Raw genomic sequence first — 18,389 nt, forward strand, 5'->3', positions numbered from 1 at the left:
TTGCCTCAAGTTCCCAAACCAAAATAAAATACCTCTTAGGCAGGATTAAACTACTCAACCACTCTTTAGGCAGATGCCCTGCTTAGGGGGAAGAAAGGACCTTTTAATCTCATGGCCACAGCTTTGTTGGGGAACTTGACTTTCCCCTAAAGGGAGAGACAAGAGTTATTCTAATCCTGAGCACGGAAGACCAAATCTGATCACTTTCTCAGACAAGTCCCTCCTTATGAGCCATCCTTCCTCCATTCCATGCCCCCTGCCAGGCAGTTTCCCTGTTCCCATGATTTCAAAACTTCTTTCTCATAAGACCAGGACAATTCCTTGACACTCGAGTCTATTGAATGATCTGGGGAGAACTTGGTCCCGGAATATGGAACAACATCAGAGACTCTGCATCTGCAGAGTCAAGCAGAGGCAGCACAAAGCTGGGAGGGAGGAGGGGAAAAAACAAAACAAAAGCAAAACAAAAAAAACAAACCAAAAACAAACAACTGCCCAAGGGGCAGAGGATGGAGGGAGAAGCATTACTCATGGCACCGAGAATTCTGCTGTTCATCCAGGGAGTCAAAGGAGGAGGGCAGGAATTGCGTTTGTTTAGGCCACCAGGCATCGCTCTAGGAAATAAGGGAAAAGCCAAAGCAGAATGGCTGCACCTACTCACCGGGGCTGGTTATTGTCAGGAGGTCAAGCTGCCGCTGTTGCTGCAAAAGAAAACATACTGTGAGATCACGGAATTGAGCCAGAGCCAAACTGTGCTTAGCAGCTCAGGATAGACATGCAGACACATAGAGCATTGTATATGGTGGAGAATGGGGTGCTCACTCAAAACTCTGCACAGAGGCATTGAACCCTAGAGACGAAGAAAATGGATGGCCTTTCTGTTTATCCTTGGATGGTCAGAAGTGAGAGGCTTTAGAGGTCTTCCAGGCAAACCTATACTATACTTAGGGAAAGGCCATTGGCTCATTCTTCTGTACCAGATAATCTTTGTTCACACTGGCCATACCGGTTCAGTGTCTTGTATCCTGGCAATCCTTCGCTTTGGGTCCTTATGTCACCGTCACTCTCCATATATTCCCTTCTAACCAAGATATTCCTGGGCTGGTTTATTTTTTAAATTTGCTCAGCAACATTATGACAACTTTAATTACTGATGATCAAACCATTATTTTTGTCTAATTGAATCCTCATCTCTTTGTACCATATAACAATCACAGCAAATATCTGTCTGGTACATTGGGCCATATGGATTAGGCTGCTTGGATTTGGAGGCAACTGCCCTTGGCTAACCCAAGGACTGAGGAGATTAGTATCTCAGCAGGCTTGCCCCACATCAGAGCCTACCTTTAGGGAGCCTCTGTCCTGACTTGGATGTCATGGGAACCTGAGGGTGGATAAGAGTATATAGAGCCTGGGGGTAGGGCAGTGAGCAACTCTCCTACAAACTTAAGTTAGGATTTCTTAAGCCCCAGATGAGTTCTCTCTCTTTTCTACACTTGGATTTCTATAAATGGCTCTGGAAATCTGTTTTTTTTTTTTTCTCAAAAAGAGGTTCAACAAACTCCACTTTGAGAACCACTGCTCTAGGCTACATATTGTAGGAGCTTATGATTATCTGATATTTCTTCTAATGGATCCTTTGCCATATTTCACCTTATCAGTATTTCCTGCACTATCTTGCCTCTCTCTAAGAATGGAGAACAGCTTCCTGAAATTTTGCCTAAGCAGAAATGGGAAGGCAGTAACATTTTTTTAAATTTGTTTATTTGACAGAGAGAGATCACAAGTAGGCAGAGAGGCAGGCAGAGAGAGAGAGAGAGAGGGAGAGAGGAGGAAGCAGGCTCCCTGCTGAGCAGAGAGCCCGATGCGGGACTCGATCCCAGGACCCTGAGATCATGACCTGAGCCGAAGGCAGCGGCTTAACCCACTGAGCCACCCAGGCGCCCCGGCAGTGACATTTTTTGAGCAAGAAATATAGACCAGGCACAGTACCAGGTGCTTTGATGTGTTATTTCTTTTCATACTTTTGGCAGTCCTGCAGGGTCGGTATTGCATGAGGTTCAGAGAGGAAAATTATCTGCTCAAGAGAACATCTTCATTAAATGGCAGGGCCAGTATTAGAATCCAGTCAGTTCTGATGCTGGCTTAAAAGCCCAAAATACAATACACCTAAATAATTATGATGATGCCTGAAGCTTTATAGGTGCTCAATAAAAAGACACAGTATTGATGCTGTTGTTATTACTATAGTCCATGTGGCCTTTGGTCTATATGAGCTATTTTTTCCTTTTCCGTAGAATTGTGGATACTTGGGGGTGCCTGGGTGACTCAGGCACTTCAGGGGCTGACTCTTGATTTCAGCTCAGGTCATGATCTCAGGGTCCTGGGATGGAGCCACTCATTGGGCTTCATGCTCAGCAGGAGTCTGTTTAAGATTCTCTCTTTCTCCCTCCGCGCCTCCCTGCACTTGTGCACACTCTTCCTCTCTTTTGAATAAATAAATCTTAAAGAAAAAAAAGAATCATGAATACTTGGAACTCAAAAGTCATTGAATTTGATCTGCTATGAGAACAGGATCCCCTCTACAATGGCCCCACCAGTTGTATGAACTGCTTGTTTCTCCCCTTTTCTTGATGGAGAACTCACTACTTCTTGATAGTTTGTTAGCTGTCCTTTATGCAGGATTAAATGTGGCTTCCTTATGACATCATCACTGTTTCTAGCTGCCTCAGCCCATCACAAGGGTTGGGACATCTGCAGATCTGTGTCTTCTCTCCAGGCTAAAGATGCCCAGTTCCTATGTCCTTTCTTCATAAGACCTGGTCTCAAATCTTCTTACCCTCATTGTCTCCTTCCTCCTCTATTTAACTTTGATCTGTCCCTATCAAAAACTCTTTAAGATATCTTGACCTCTTACTTCACTGACTTCTCATGAAACTAAAAGCAGATCTCTATTACCTCATGGACTTCTCAATCAACATCACTGTTTTCCTGCCAGCTTCTAACTCATTCCAGTTGACATTTTCAAGCAAACAATGCAACTCCAAGATGTCACTGACCTACACTGTAAACACACATCCTTGCTCTGAAAAGAAACACACACCCACACACATGGGCTAGAAGGACTGCTGGAGCCAGACCGTCTTCCCTCTCAAACACAGAACCAGGCCAGTAGCACAATTGGCTCAAGCTGCCTTTGCCAAGGCCAACCTGTGTGGCTCAGCACTTCTCTCATGCATGAGGAAAGAATACAATATGTCCCTCTGTTTTCCCATAAGCTTGACTTTGTGATGACTGTGGTTGGTGAAAGAAGTTTATTTATCTGAGAAGAGTCTATTTCCTAATTAAGACCTATCTCTAAATGGTGACTCTGTGTCCAGGCTCCAGTGGAGAAAAAAGAGAAGAAAACTTGACAGGAGGCAGACAGATGTGGGCTTTTTTTCTTGGCTTCTCTGTGGAGTTTGGATAACTTACTGCATATCTCTGGCCTCAAACTTCGCACCTGTAAAACGCGGGCGAGAGAAATATCTTCAGAGAAAGGGAGTCAAATGCAACCAGGTATTGTGCTTATGGGCTCCCTCTTCTGGTGTGAAGTGTTCCCGTGAATCCCTGTAGGCAGAACACTGGGGGCTCAAAGGACAGTCAGAATGTAGAAGGGGCCAAATTTTCAGCTCTCCTTTGACATTGCAATTTTCAGTGCATGTGTGTCTTCCTCACTAGTTGGAGAGTATCATAAGCGCCTGGAAGATGTATTATTCAGTCCATGGCATATAGTAGCCCTCTGTAAGCATTTGCTAAATTCAATGAAGCATTCCTAGAATCCACATTATCCTTTTACCACCCCACCCCCAATGACTTTGCTTATGCTATTCTCTCTGCCTAATTTTTCATGACCTTCTGTCTTCTTGGAGGTCTCCCCTCACTGCTCCAGACATCCATGACATTTTCTCTGCATGTCAACTTTCAAACCTAACCTCCATCTGTCCTTTGAACAGAACAGTCCACACTTGTTCTTCGAATGCATCTTGTAAAGCCAACCTTTTGTATCACGTTGTTTCAACTGTCTGTTTCTTCTGTTTCCCTCATGAGGTCCTTACTTGAGGATAAGGCTGTCATTTCATCTCTCTATCTCCAGTTCCAGCACAAAGGTCTGGAAAGAATGTTTGATGTCATCTGGTTCAAATGATTCAACTATTCTGTCATTCCCTCTGCTACTCTTAAATAGGAATTCATCAGCATTGAAAGCAACCATTCCACTTCCTCTATAGGACTTTCCCTCTGCCACGTCTTTAGGCTTTCTCACCGTTACGATTTTGTTCCTATCATCTCCACAGCCAGCACTGGCTATCCACCTCCTGTGGGAGCCCTTCCTTCTCTTAGCCCACACATAGAATCACTGTCTCTACTGGAGTCCAGCAGCTCCTACTGTTTGTACCGCTCCTGTGGTGATGAATTAAATCTAACCTAGTGACAAGCCCATTTAACCTATGGTTCACACACATATGTGTGCACCACCTAGTGGTCTAAGCAGATAAGTGTAGGCTATTGTTTAACCTGTGGCTCTTAAGATAGGACTGCAAAATCTGCCTGTTGTATGTGCAAATAAGAATGAAAAAAGAAAAAGAAAAATTCTTGAAGGATACCTTCAAGAATCACCATGCAACGAGTTTTACCTAAGAAACTAGAATGTCCAAATAATTCTCTCAAAGTTCTTCAAAAATAAAAAAAAAAATAGAATGAAAGATAAATTTTTCATTATGAAAGAGTCTGCCTAGTATCATCACTTGGGATTGTCAATGAAAACTGTATGGCATTTTTAAAATTAAGGTGCATGATGTGTGTACATAATGTATAATCTGTTATACATGGAGGGGGCCATGCTGGATATAAAGAGTTACCAAATTATAATTGGTTACCAACTGAGAACGATTAAGGGTCTTTCATCTGGAGAAGATATAGGATCTAACCGCTTGGATGGTAGAACATGCAATGTTAGCTGGAGGAGATGAGGTTGGCTAGCTGGACAGCAGTTTTGGTAGGTTGACAGGACCTGCTGGTTAAGAGCTGACCAGCTGAACCACTAGTTGACCATAAGCTACTGTCTCAGGAAGGCAAGACTATCACATGTGTGGTAGCAGTAGTGTGTGCCTCTGTGTGTGTGTGTGTGTGTGTGTGTGTATGATTTGAGGGGTGTGAGGGGAGAATGTTCCTTCTCAGGTGAAGAAATTCCAGGCCTCCACAGACAGAAATGTGTCCTATTGCGCCTGTATGGTATTCTAGGGACTCCTGGAGGAGTGTGACTAAGCCAGACCCAGGTCTCTTAGGAGTTGATCTATAGATTCTTAGCTGTGTATGAGCCCTGAATTCAGCTTTCCTTGGTAAAAGTGTTTCCTTACAGACTTTCAGAAGAAACCCATTTCTGTGCTTAATCACCATGTGTAAATGCTGAGTCATGACTGGATAAAGACCATGGGTGTTGGGGGTTCCAAGGTCAACGGGAACAATTTCTGAATTTAGTGCCCGCCAGGGATGGCAGAGTATCTGGAGTGCACGCTCAAGGAGCTGTTGGCCTGCACACTCGCTCCACGAGTTATCCTTATTCCCCCATGCATCCAGTGGAAGCTGTCTTGTTAAGGCAATGTCACTGCACCTCTGGTTCCAGATAACTGCCCCAAGGTGGGGAAATACTGAAAGGTGGGTCCATTAGAAAGCTTACCTAGGAATTTTGGATATTTCATGGGTTAAATTATTCTCAATGAAAACGACTGTTGTCTCAAGTTCAAGAATCCATCTTTAAAAATTTTGTAATTATGAAAACAACACATGCTTATTTTTTATAATTTTCCAAATTTCCAGAAAACCGAGAAAGTAAAAATTAATGAAATCCCACCACTGAAAGAGAAACCCAGTTAGCATTTTGATGTACTTTCTTGTAATCTTTCTTGTTTGTGTTTAGTTTAATGAGATCTTATTTATATCTAATAAATGAAGTAATTTTTAATTTCATGCAACATTATATTTTTTGTCCCAGGCTGAGTCTTTGTTCTGAAGTATGAGAGTGTAAATCACGTATATTTCTTGTCATAACAGATATGTTTGCTCTTAAAACTGTGGTTTTGTTTTCTAGTCCCTTTTTGAGGGAAGGTGGTCTCAATCAGCAAGATAATCAGTAGAATATCACTTGGTTATTTTGTTACAAAGAGGCAGTTTGAAAAGCCCAGCAACTGCAGCCTTGTGGTGTAGACAAAGTCCTCTGAATACCGGGGACCGGGGACACTTTTTCCCAGCAATAACCAACCAGGAAGGTATTCTTTTTTCATATCTGGAGCCCCTCTCACTGCAGTTACAGAAAGCATTTTGTAGAAAGAGTCCAACTCAAAATGAGACAAAGTGTGAATCCTGATTCTATCATCGCTGAGCAGTGTTATCCTAGGTGTGCTACTTAAGCTAGTCAGCAATTAGGTACCTCATGCATAAAAAGAGTGTAGATAAACTTCCAGGAGCATAACAGGGAGGAGAAACTGAGAAAAAGAGAAAGAATCCCTCTGGACATGGGCGTGGGGGCAGGGAGACACCAGGCAGAGTGGGGAGCACAGTGGCTGAAAGCCAGGATTTCGGAGTGCCGCTCTGGCTCTGCGCCCCCTCACGCTGAGTCTTGGGGCTTCTCACCATACAGCACCTACTCTTTTACAACAGTCTCTCTCTTTTTTTTTAAATTTATTTTTTATTTATTTTCAGCATAACAGTACTCATTATTTTTTCACCACACCCAGTGCTCCATGCAATCTGTGCCCTCTCTAATACCCACCACCTGGTACCCCGACCTCCCACCCCCCGCCTCTTCAAACCCCTCAGATTGTTTTTTAGAGTCCATAGTCTCTCATGGTTCACCTCCCCTTCCAATTTCCCCCAACTCCCTTCTCCTCTCTAACTCCCCATGTCCTCCATGCTATTTGTTATGCTCCATAACAGCCTCTTAACTGGCTTCCCTCCTTCAAATCTTGGGCCTTCCCCTCGTCCATACTTCAGCTGCACTTAGAGTGAACTTTCCAGAATGCGCATCTTAAAATTCATTAGGGTTCCTACATGAAGTAGTGTAACCTTTGAACTGTTATTGGACAACTTCCACGATCCAGTTCCTGCCTTCTAGCTCCTGTTCTCTCAGGTTCTGAGACAGAGATAGCATGATAGACCACTTCTAGTTCCCCAGATTTGTTGTGCTCTCCCTCCTAGGCCTTTGCACAACCCCCTCTTCTTGGAACAATAATCCTGCACCCAACCTGCTTTGTCTGGCTAATTCCTCCTTGTTATCCAGCTCTCAACTAGCATGCCACCTCTTGAGTAAAATCTGTCTAGACCTGCCAAGGCTGACTGGATCTTGTCCTTGTGCCCCTGACCTTCCCCATCAGACACTGCATTTCCCTGGCCTATTTACTCCTTTGTCCTCTCTTTTGTGAGCTCCCTGTTCCCCTGAGGGCAGGGGCTATGGCATCATTACATCTCTTCCCTCAAGCACTAGCCCAGTGTCTGACCAAAAGATGATGCTCTGTAAAGACCAGCTGCTCATCTGTTACCAGAAAGACAACTAAACAGGGTCCTGCTCAGCTGGGCATCAGAAGAGGTCTTTAGTTTTGTTCCCCTCTCTCCTGGTAGACACACACACACTGGTCCCATAATTTTTCTCAGAATCCTGTTTCTGCCTTGGGGACCTAGGGATTGGACCACAGAGACTTTGGCTTTCTTCATCTGGATGGGTAATTATGAGGCTACGGTTAAAAATGGACTTTTCATTTTGGTCACGAACTGCATTGCAATTACTTCTCAGAATGAGAAAGGGACGTGGTGTTCTGGGAGCTCAGGGGCTGGTTTGATGTGTGGGGTTCTGCGTGGTAGAAGAGAATAGTCGCTGATTATGTGTTCTGTTTTGCTTTCTGTGTTTCATGCAGAGTAGCTATTTGGGGAAAAGTCAGTCTTTCATGGCATAGACTGGAGATGATTTAAACAAGTGCACCAGTATCCCTGTGCATTCTCCTGTCACTCCAAAAGCCGGCCATCCTGGGGAAGACCTGAAGATCAACACCCTCCAGGAACAGGGGTTACAGGGGCATGGGCACACATTTGGATTCAGGGCTCAGGCCCTTCTGTTCCTGCAAATTCACTTCCCTGTTCGGTTGCTCCCCTCCCCAGCCGTAGTCATTTTCAAAGCATCTAGGGCTCTCCTACCCCCTCCCTGCACTACTGGGCATAGCCAGCTCCCTAGAAAAGTATTTCACATGCTGTTGGCCTCTCTCTAAACTTGCTGCTTCTGATCTCTTTTATTCCAGTCTAGCGTCCTCACTGGCTGCAGAATTGATCATTCTAAAATTAAATTTCTCCTTTCTTAGAATAATCTAATGATTCACATTGTATTTCTGATAAAGAGTAGATTTGTTAGCTTGGCATTCAAGGAGCGTGTGAAAAATCTCCATGGGTTTTATGGGCTATTTGAAAAAGCAGTTTTTATATTTTAATATTAACTTTTATTTGTAAAACAAACAAAAAGTTACCTATTATGTTCAGAACCAAACTCCAGACAGCAAAGGTGGGCTTCATTACGTGGGTCAGTGCTACATACAGAAGACCGACTCTCGCCTGGCAGGGGAAGGGGTGGGGAGAGCCAGTCCCCTCTGAGGAAAAGGAGCCGGGATTATGGAAATTTGGAAACTACTGTCTCAAGGCCCTGAGCTCCTGTCCACACCCCACGGAAGCGGGATGCCTGCCTTCTGTTTGCCTGACCATACTGCTCACCACCGTCTTCCCTGCCCCCCAGCACCACTTCCTGTCCTTGACATGCCCTCTTTCCCCTTCTCATGCTACACAACGGCTGTGCGACACGGCTTTCCCGGATAGCACGTGCATTCATTCGGACCCTTCATTTATTTATCTGTTAGTTAACTCAATAAACATCAACGGAGCATCTACTCTGTGCCCTTAATGTTCTTCAGGACAGGGCATGAGAGAGACAGTCTCTGTTTTCAGAGATAGCTAATAGTAAAATGGAAAAGACAGACATATTAAGCAAATAATCATACAAGATGAGTTGATCTCAATTATAGTAAGTGCTCCAAAGAAAAACAGGAAGAAAGGTACTATAATGAGGGTTCGACATATCCTCAAGTCTCACCTGGCCCGCCGGCTAATGCCCGGATAACACCCCTGGGCATCCCTCATGCCCATTCACCTTCTAGGGGAACTTGAGCCGTGGCCTCCCTTCCGGTACCTGTCCCATCAGGATAATAAAAAGTGCATTAGCCTTTTAACTCAGGGAGCGAGATTAAGCCTCACCCAAGGCAGAAACCGAATCCCCCAACCAAGAGTTAAATTCAGCGAGAAGTAGAGTGGGGTGGCAGACAAAAGCTGGAGCTGCACACGGGAGATTGCTTCAATATATTTCACTGAGTGGTTTCTGCTCTCGGAGCTTCCTGTTATTGGAAAAGTCAGGCATGCAAGTGGCTTTCATCCCCAGGGCAGCTTAAAGGAGCCTTTTAGTTCAGCCTCTGGCAGACAGCACAAGGCAGGGCAAGCAGAAATGGGGGAGCCCAGGAAACTGCAAAGCCATTTTGGGAGCAGGAGTGATAGCAGCGGCGGCCAGAGTGGCAGCCATTTGTTGAGCATCTACTATATGCCAGTGCTCACCACCTTCTGAGCCAGCCACTGTTACCCCTTTTTACAAATGAAGAAACTGAGGGCCAAGGGGTTAGATTATCTGCCCAAGCTCCCAGCTACTAAGTGGAAGAGTCTAGATTCAAACTGGTAACTGTTGACCTCTGAAGCCTATACTCGCTTAGTCCTGAGAGCCATTAGTTGTGAGAAACGAGGACAACGTCCTGGCTGATTTTCCAGTTTGTAGGCCGAGAAGCAGCAGGAGTGTGGTGGGCGATGCTGTACAACTGGAACAGCCTCTGCACACAGGGCTAGTGATAGAAGGGATGACTAACGTGTGACTGACCTTCTGTACTGCCTCTTTGTTGTGTTCACAGTTCAAAATTCTACATATACATGTGTGTTTTTCAAAGATTTTTTTATTTTTATTTTTAAGGTAATCTCTACACCCAATGTGGGGCTTGAACCTTCAACCCTGAGATCCAGAGTCACACGCTCCACTGACTGAGCCAGCCAGGAGTCCCTATTTACCCATGATTGTATTTGATTAGCCATTCTGATTACAGTCTAGACTCCATGACAGAAAGGATGGGGTTCAGCCTTCCTGGTAGAATGGATGGTGTCTTAAATACGTGTTCAAAGATTGCATATGGAAGGGTGGATCAGGTTTGTAAAGAGGGCGGGATAAACAGCTGAAACCCTCACTCCCGCTCGAGAGAAAGGACACATGTCTCATCCTGAAACACCAAACAGTTAGAGGGGGGCTTGGCGCAAAGGACTTCACCATCCCAGTTCTGGAGGAAAGAGCTGCACATTAAGGAACAGCAAGAGGAAGGCTGTTCCAGTCATGACTCGGAAGATTCCCTGCCAGGACAGATTGTTTCTTCCCTATTCCCTGCTCCTGGCGATATGATGCCGCGTGGGCACCTGCAGTGATGGTGCAGCTCAAGGCTGGAGAGGTTGTATACATAGCTGTCAGCTTGCCCCCCCCCCCTGCCCTCACCTACTGCCCAGGGCACCCATGGACCTCAGAGCACTCAGGTATTGATTTAATCGTGTCTCACATTATAATTGTTTACACACTAGCCTGTTTTTTCTCCCCACCTCCACTTCTCCTCTCTTCATCTCTTGTCCCCGTCTTCTCCTCCAAGGTCAGGAGCAGCACATTTTTCATATCCCTCTATTATCCCTATATCTGCCTTCTCACAGGGCCTGGAGGAGTCTGTTGCAGCTTTACCATTTTAGATTATTACCAGAGCAAGTTATGTGGTTAGAAATTCTCTTTCTTCATAGGTTTTGAGCAAACCACAACTTTCTTTTACAGAATCAGACTTCAGAGTTTAAAAGATATGCCTTTAAGACCCTCAATTTATACTTTAAATTTGTGATTACTCTTCATCCTTAAGGTCACTGAGATGCAGTACGAGTGAGGCTATCCCGTAACCCAGCCTCTGGGATATCAGAGCAAGGAGGCTTGGAAATCACCAGCCCAACTACTTTATGTCAAAGCAAAGTAGACTGAGTACTGGAGGGAAAGGGAGCAGCTTTTAAGGTCACCTGCCACATTGTTCTGTACTGTTTGCCTGCATGCCTCCATCAATGGAATGAAATGAAGGGATCTATGTCTATAGTCCAGTGCCTAGAAAAGCACAGATGCCTAGAAAAAAAAAATTAAGGAAAGCGAGGGAGTGAGGGATAGGGGAGGAATTTTTGAGGACTTTATTCTGAGTTTCAAAGTCACGTTGTTTACTTGCTTAACTGTTTTTAACTGAAGAGTTATCAAGAGGACCTCCTTCAAGAGGTGGTAAGTGAAATGGCCCGTAAAGTATAAAAGTTATTTTACTTTTCATTGGGAAGGTGGGGCTAACTTTAAAGAAAAAAATAGAACAGGATTCGGACTGGCCACGAGGCCCTGGCTCCCCTCTGTCTCTGGGAGCTAATGAGTCTGTTTATGCTTGACATTTAGTTCTTGAGACTATCGGGTATCTCCTGGAAACATCGACTATTTGTTTATTTTCATTTTTGGTCACTTAATATATCACAATCATTCCAAAAAAGCATTTGAAGAAGCTTACAATGAAAGAAAGCCACAAAATAAAAACCATGTAACTTAAGACATTGAGAAAAAGACAAGACAAGGACAGGAGTAATTAGCTGGTGCTAGGTATGAGGTCATAACTCACAACTCATATCCTGAGATACTCTGTTCACTTGCTAGGGTGGGGTATGAATTTGGCTCTCGGCTTTTAAACAACATTAGTGTAATGGAAAACACAGTTACAAAATACCCAGTGTCCTACGGGGAAAGCAAAAACAAACAAATAAAAACCCCAAAATAAAATGGTTGAATTACAGAATCTACCCTTCCTGACCCGAGGTGTGAGGGAAATCTTTCCTTAGGGTCCTTAGAAAGGGTGTTGTGGGGCTTAGTGGGTCATGCAGTGCCAAACCAGCAGAGCTGTATTTGGACTCCTGTGATGCTTTTTGAAGAAGGCCTATGGAGCACAGACAGTGGTGAAGTGTGGTAGTCGTGAGAGTCCTGGGGCCAGAATAAGAAGCCACAGGTCTGTGTCATGGATAACAGCAAAAGACAGGGGGCACCTGGGTGGGTCAGTGGTTAAGCCTCTGCCTTCGGCTCAGGTCAGGATCTCGGTCCTGGGATCGAGCCCCACATCGGGCTCTCTGCTCAGCAGGGAGCCTGCTTCCCCCCCTCCCGCCTGTCCCTCTGCCTACTTGTGATGTCTGTAAAATAAATAAATAAAATCTTTAAAAAAAAAAACAGCAAAAGACAGATAACGGATACAAATCCTAGCTCATACACTCATACGCCACTCATGAGTGGTATAGCCCCTGAGCAGATTACATAACCCGTCTCTCATTTCCATGTCCCTAAAAGGGAGATAAGAAGAGTCTTTAACCAAAATATAATTTCATTCAGAATTTTTATATTACAATAAACATTACCATATTATGGGATATAATATAAAACCCACATCATATTTTTTTTTTAAGATAAAACAGAGGACTCCATAAAATACTAAAGTTTCAGGTTTTTGAGAGTATCAAGGTCACTCTCCCCCACTTACATAGAAGAGTTTAGAGGATCTGACTTCTAAAAAGATCTTATCACACTGAAGGAAGTGTTCCACAAGTTCCTTTTGTTCCCATTCTCCTTCAGATTTAGCAAGATTGCGAAGGAGTTCACAGTAGCTCCACACAGAACTGTGGTAAGGACTGAATCAGCTAATGGATCAGAAACACCTGGGAGCCAGAAGTTAGGTGTTCTGGATCTAGCTTTGCCATTTGCTTGCTGTATGAACCAACGATTTGCCTTCTCTGAATCTGTCTTTACCAGATACTGGCTAAATGACCACAGGCAAGTCAGCATAATATTTTGAAATGGTTTCAGCATCCCACATACTTAGTAACTCAGTTAGCCTAGTGCTTGACACATAACCTCTGGATAAATGGAACAGAGTCTGGTAAGACTTTTATTTTTAATTCCAAGAATCCTTGCTTGGAAAGCTTTCCTTCCCCTCTTTCTCTATTTATGGCTTTTCTCTTATTTCATTACCCCCACCTCCTCCTCTCCCAGGCTGGGTTAGGTGCCTCTTCAAGGCCCCTCAGCACCTTGCACTACCCTTGGCCACAGACGTTATCACTGTGGGTTGCAATTATCTGTGAGTCATCCGGCTGTGAGCTCTTGTGGACAAGGATGCTGTGTGATTCAGATCGCATCTCCAGCTCCTACCACTGTACTTGGCACAGAGCGAGCCTTCAGTCATGTTTGCTGAATTGCATGAAACTGTGGAGTTCCTGTGAAAAATATCATGACATTCAGAATAAAACTCTGGCACTGAAAGTGAGGCAACATTAATCTGTATTCCTGCCCAGCCAGAGTAATACCTCTGCACGATGTCAGAGTTATATATACTGCAGGAAGTAAAAATGCCAGGCCATAAAAGTCTATTTTCTGCATTTGACTGGCTCTTGTGGAAGCTCCACTCCATGCTGATTGACCACGACTTTCCATAACAAATTGCCAGCTTGATTGTGGGGAAAGAATCCAGATCTAATTGTTCTTTGTAAGCCTGGGACAGAAGGTATTGCTATTTGAAAATGGAACTGTCTAAATTAATTTTCCTGAAACAAACATCTTTGCCAAATAAAAGCAATGCATAATAACAACCCATAATTAAAAGCAAAATGATACCTTTTGTTACGTGGGGAAAGCAAATGTGTTCACCACAAAAAAAGACCAAAATGTTATTTTCTTGGAACTCCACAGACACATCTTGAAGTCTTTTTGAGAGGGTGTGTGAGTGTGCGTGAGTATGTGTGTGTGTTGTCTTGTGTTGTGTTGTGTTTAGGAGTAGAGTGGGGTAGGAAGATGTCTCTTTTTCATTTTTTCCTTTTCTTTTGCTTTTGAAAAACAAGCATCATTCATCTTTGCTTTCTGAACAATGGAGACAGAATATTCTTAAATCCCACTACACTTTGAAGAGATAGGAATTGGGAAAGTGGAGGGAATTGACATTTATTAAACTGCCCTTATGTTCCCTTGTTAACTTTTCCTAACCTGTTTTTATTCCAACTTTTTTTGATGTGTGTGTACATATGTGTATATCTTTCTAAATTGATAAATCTTTTCCAGAAAAACTTAAGAAATCAACATCTATGTAACAGGTGTATTGTTTAATGTTTATTCTTTTTTCCTCCCAGCACTCTCATAATGCTGGTCTTTTAACCCTTAGTTTAGAGATTAGGAAAACAACACTCAAAAACGTTAAGTAAATTGCCTAGTCTCATAGCGAGTACATGACAGAGCTAAGATTTAAACTGAGCTTCTGACTATAAAGTCCATGTCCTTAAAAATAATCTTTCCATTGTATATAGTAGTATTAAATAATAATACTAATGATATCAAAATAAAGAGAAAAATATACACGAAAATCATAATGTCTCAACAACCATTTCCATATTTTCCATGCTGTTTTCTGTCCTTGTCTAAGTAGCTGTGTTGTAATGTAAGGGTAGTAATTACATACAGAAAACAAAGACATAGTTATGGCATAAATATGATTTTCCTACTTTCTGTATTTTTTTTAACTGAGGTGTAATTGACATACTATATTATGTTAGTTTCAGGTATACAATAGAGATTTAACATTTGTGTACATTGTGAAATAATCACTACAGTAAGTCTTGTTATCATAAAAAGTTAACACAATATTATTGACTATATTCCCCATGTAATTTACATTACAACCCTATGACTTATTTATTTTATAACTGGAATTTTGTAGTTCTTCATCCCTTTCACCCATTTTGTACATCACCCCTCCCAACCCTTCTTCTCTGGCAACCACCCATCTGTTCTCTTTGTCTATGAGTCTGGGTTTTATTCTGTCTTGTTTCTTAGATTCAACATAAATTAAATCACGTACTATTTTTCTTTCTCTGTCTCACTTACTTCACCTGCATAATACCCTGAAGTCCATCCATATTCTTGCAAATGGTGAGACTTCATTATTATGACTGAGTAATTTTCCACTGTGTTTCAGAAAGAAATAGAACATCTGAACAGACTTATTACTAGTAATTAAATTGAACCAGTAGTCCAAAACCTCCCAACAAATAAAAGTCTTAGGAGATTGTCAGTTTCTAGGAATTTACTCATTTCTTCTAGGTTGTCCAATTTATTTGTATTTGACTATTTATAGTAGCTTCTTATCATCCTTTATATTTTGGTGGTATCAACTGTTTCTTCTCCTCTTTCATTTCTGATTTTCTTTATTTGAGCCCTCCTTTTTTTCTTGGTGAATCTATCTAATGGTTTGTCAATTTTGTTTACCTTTTCAAAGAACCAACTCTTAATTTCACTGATCTTTTCTATTGTCTTTTTAGTCTCTATTTCATTTATTTTCATTCTGATCTTTATTATTTCCTTCCTTCTACTAACTTTGGATGTTGTTCATTCTTGCTTTTCTAGTCCCAAAGGTGAAAAATTAAATTGTTTGAGATTTCTCTTTTTTCTGGAGGTAGACCTGTATTGCTATGAATTTCCCTCTTAGACCTACTTTTGCTGCATCCCACAAATTTTGGTATGTTGTATTTCTGTTTTCATTTGTCTCTAGGTACTTTTGATTTCTCCTAGTAGATGTTCAGTAAACTGTTATTTAATCTCAATGCAGTTTATCCAGTTTTCTTGTAATTATTTCTAGTTTCCTATTGCTATGTTTAGAAAAGTAGCTTAGTATAATTTCAGTCTTCTTGAACTCACATGTGACCTATCCTAAAGAATGTTTCATGTGCATTTGAGAAGAACATGTATTCTGTTGATTTTAGATGGAGTATTAAGTCCATTTGGTGTACTGTGTCTTTTAAGGCTTAGATTTCCTTATTCATTTTCTGTCGGTGTAATCTATCTACTGATTTATTTATTCCCTACTATTGTTGTACTGCTGTCAATTTCTCCCTTTAGGTCTGTTACTGTTTGCCTTATATTTTCTGATACTCCTATGTTTAATGCATATATATTTATAAATGCTATATCTTCTTGCCAGAATGACCCCTTTGTCTACTATTACATGTAGTGTCCCTCTTTGTCTTTTATTACAATCTTTGCTTTAAAGCCTCTTTTGTCTGATATGAATGTAGCTATATCAGCTTTCAACATGAGTGTTAGGGGCAACAACCTCCCCATGTAGTTGAAAAATCCATGTATAACTTTTGATTCTGCAAAAACTTAAGTATTAATAGTCTACTGTTGACCAGAGGCCTTACTGGTAACATAAACAGATGGTTAACACACATTTTGTATGTTATATATGTTACATATTGTATTCTCACAATAAAGTGAGCTAGAGAAAAGAAGACATTATTAATAAATCATACAAAAGAGGGGTGCCTGGGTTGCTCAGTTGGTTGGGCATCTGCCTTTGACTCAGGTCATGATCCTGGGACCCTGGGATGGAGTCCCACATCAGCCTCCCTGGTGAGCAGAGAGCTTGCTTCTCCCTCTTCCTCTGATTCTCCCCCTGCTTTTGCTTTTGACTGTCTCTATGTCAAATAAATAAATAAAATATTTTTAAAAAGAAATCATACAAAAGAGAAAATACATGTATAGTATTGCACTGCTTATACAGAAAACTTTAGTTATAGGTGGACCCACATGGTCCAAACCCATGCTATTCAAGGATCCATAGAATATATACCCCTCAGGGCCCATAATCATTATCTCTGCTGGCCTCCAGACCAGGAGATCAGGAGGTGTTTCCTGGGCCATCATTGCAAAAATTGGGGGTCCAGATGAGTATACACCTTCCTTTCTGAAAGTATCTTCCTCAAGATGAAGCAAGGCCAATCTGGTGCACAGGAATTGTATCTCCCTGCTTACATTCCTCAGGAGTGCCTCCTTAGCCTCTAGATGTGTGGGAAACCTGAAGCCTATCCCTTGGGCTGAAGCTCCAGGACAAATAAATAGGCCTTTTGCACAGGAAGACCGGGGTTGCATTTCAGTGTGCTGTCTGTGCAGTGCGCTGGGGTGGTAGCCTGCCAAGAACCATCTTTTTGATTGTTACATTCTTGTGGAGCTTAGAAATGCCAGTCTTCGGGGTGCCTGGGTGGCTCAGTGGGTTAAGCCGCTGCCTTCAGCTCAGGTCATGATCTCAGGGTCCTGGGATAGAGCCCCGCATCGGGCTCTCTGCTCAGCGGGGAGCCTGCTTCTCCCTCTCTCTCTGCCTCTCTGCCTGCTGATCTCTCTGTCAAATAAATAAAATCTTAAAAAAAAAAAAAAGAAAGAAAGAAATGCCAGTCTTCTTGACCTCCCGGGTCAGGCAATAAAAGGACATCCCCTGTGTGGACTGTGTGCACCCACTGGCATTAGATAGGCAACTAGAAGAGTATTGGGGGCAGGGCATACTTGCTGGGCTCAGAAAGGCAGTGGGGAAAGGTCTTGACTGTGTGTGCCCATGGGCTTCAGGAAAGCAGTGCCTTGTCTGCACTCTTGCTGGCTTTAGGCTAGAAACAGGAAAACACTGCAGCCACTTGTGCTTGCCAGCCCTAGCCAGGGAGCAGGTGAGTGCTACAATTATCCATGTTTCCTGACTTTTGCTAGGGAACAGGAGAATGCCAGGACCATTTGTGCTGGCTGGCCCTAGCCAGGTAGCAGGAAAGTGTAACCAGCTGCACTCTCTCCAGCTTCAGCAAGACAGTACGACAATGCTGTGACTGCTTGCCCCTGCCTGCTTTAGCAAGACAGCAGGAGGGTGCTACATCCAAGCTCACCCATCTGTGCTAGCAGGATAGGTAGAGAGTGCAAAATGTATCCACCAGCACCTTCATCTCTGGGGAATTTCAACTATCCCCTACCCCTTCAGCAGATGCTTTTAGATTAGCAAATGTATTTTCTTCACATGTAGTCTAGGTGCTTTTCAAACTATTGTTTTTTGGCTTGGTGTGAGGGAGATTGCACATAAGGCCTTTAGAAGGGGGAATTTCAGTTTTCTATAGCACTTTGGGTCCCTTGGATGTTGGCTTTCTAAGCCAGATGTTTCGGGGCTAGTCTCTCTGGTGCAGATCCCAGGGGTTAGGATGCCTGATATAGGGCACCAATCTCTTGCTCCTCAGAGAGAAACCTTAGACTCCTGAGATCCCTCCCTATTGGTGCACAGAGGGTGGGGTTCTTGACCAGTCTGTGTCTCTGCCTTTCCTACCTATGCCAATGTAATCTTTTTATCATTTTT

The 18,389-nt window shown here is 42.9% G+C and overlaps 1 protein-coding gene across 1 annotated transcript in view; it reads right to left on the reverse strand.

Annotated features, from left to right (window-relative positions):
- The window catches only part of AGBL4 (AGBL carboxypeptidase 4), a 1,601,862-nt gene that overhangs the window by 307,652 nt on the left and 1,275,821 nt on the right, over window positions 1-18,389 (reverse strand). The window contains exon 6 of the mRNA XM_045064492.1: window positions 662-701. Coding sequence (XP_044920427.1) covers window positions 662-701 — 40 coding nt within the window. The remainder of the gene's footprint in view (window positions 1-661; window positions 702-18,389) is intronic.

The sequence above is a fragment of the Mustela putorius genome, unplaced genomic scaffold (assembly GCF_011764305.1).
Source record: "Mustela putorius furo isolate JIRA1106 unplaced genomic scaffold, ASM1176430v1.1 tig00003853_pilon_pilon_pilon, whole genome shotgun sequence".
Lineage (NCBI taxonomy): Eukaryota > Metazoa > Chordata > Mammalia > Carnivora > Mustelidae > Mustela > Mustela putorius.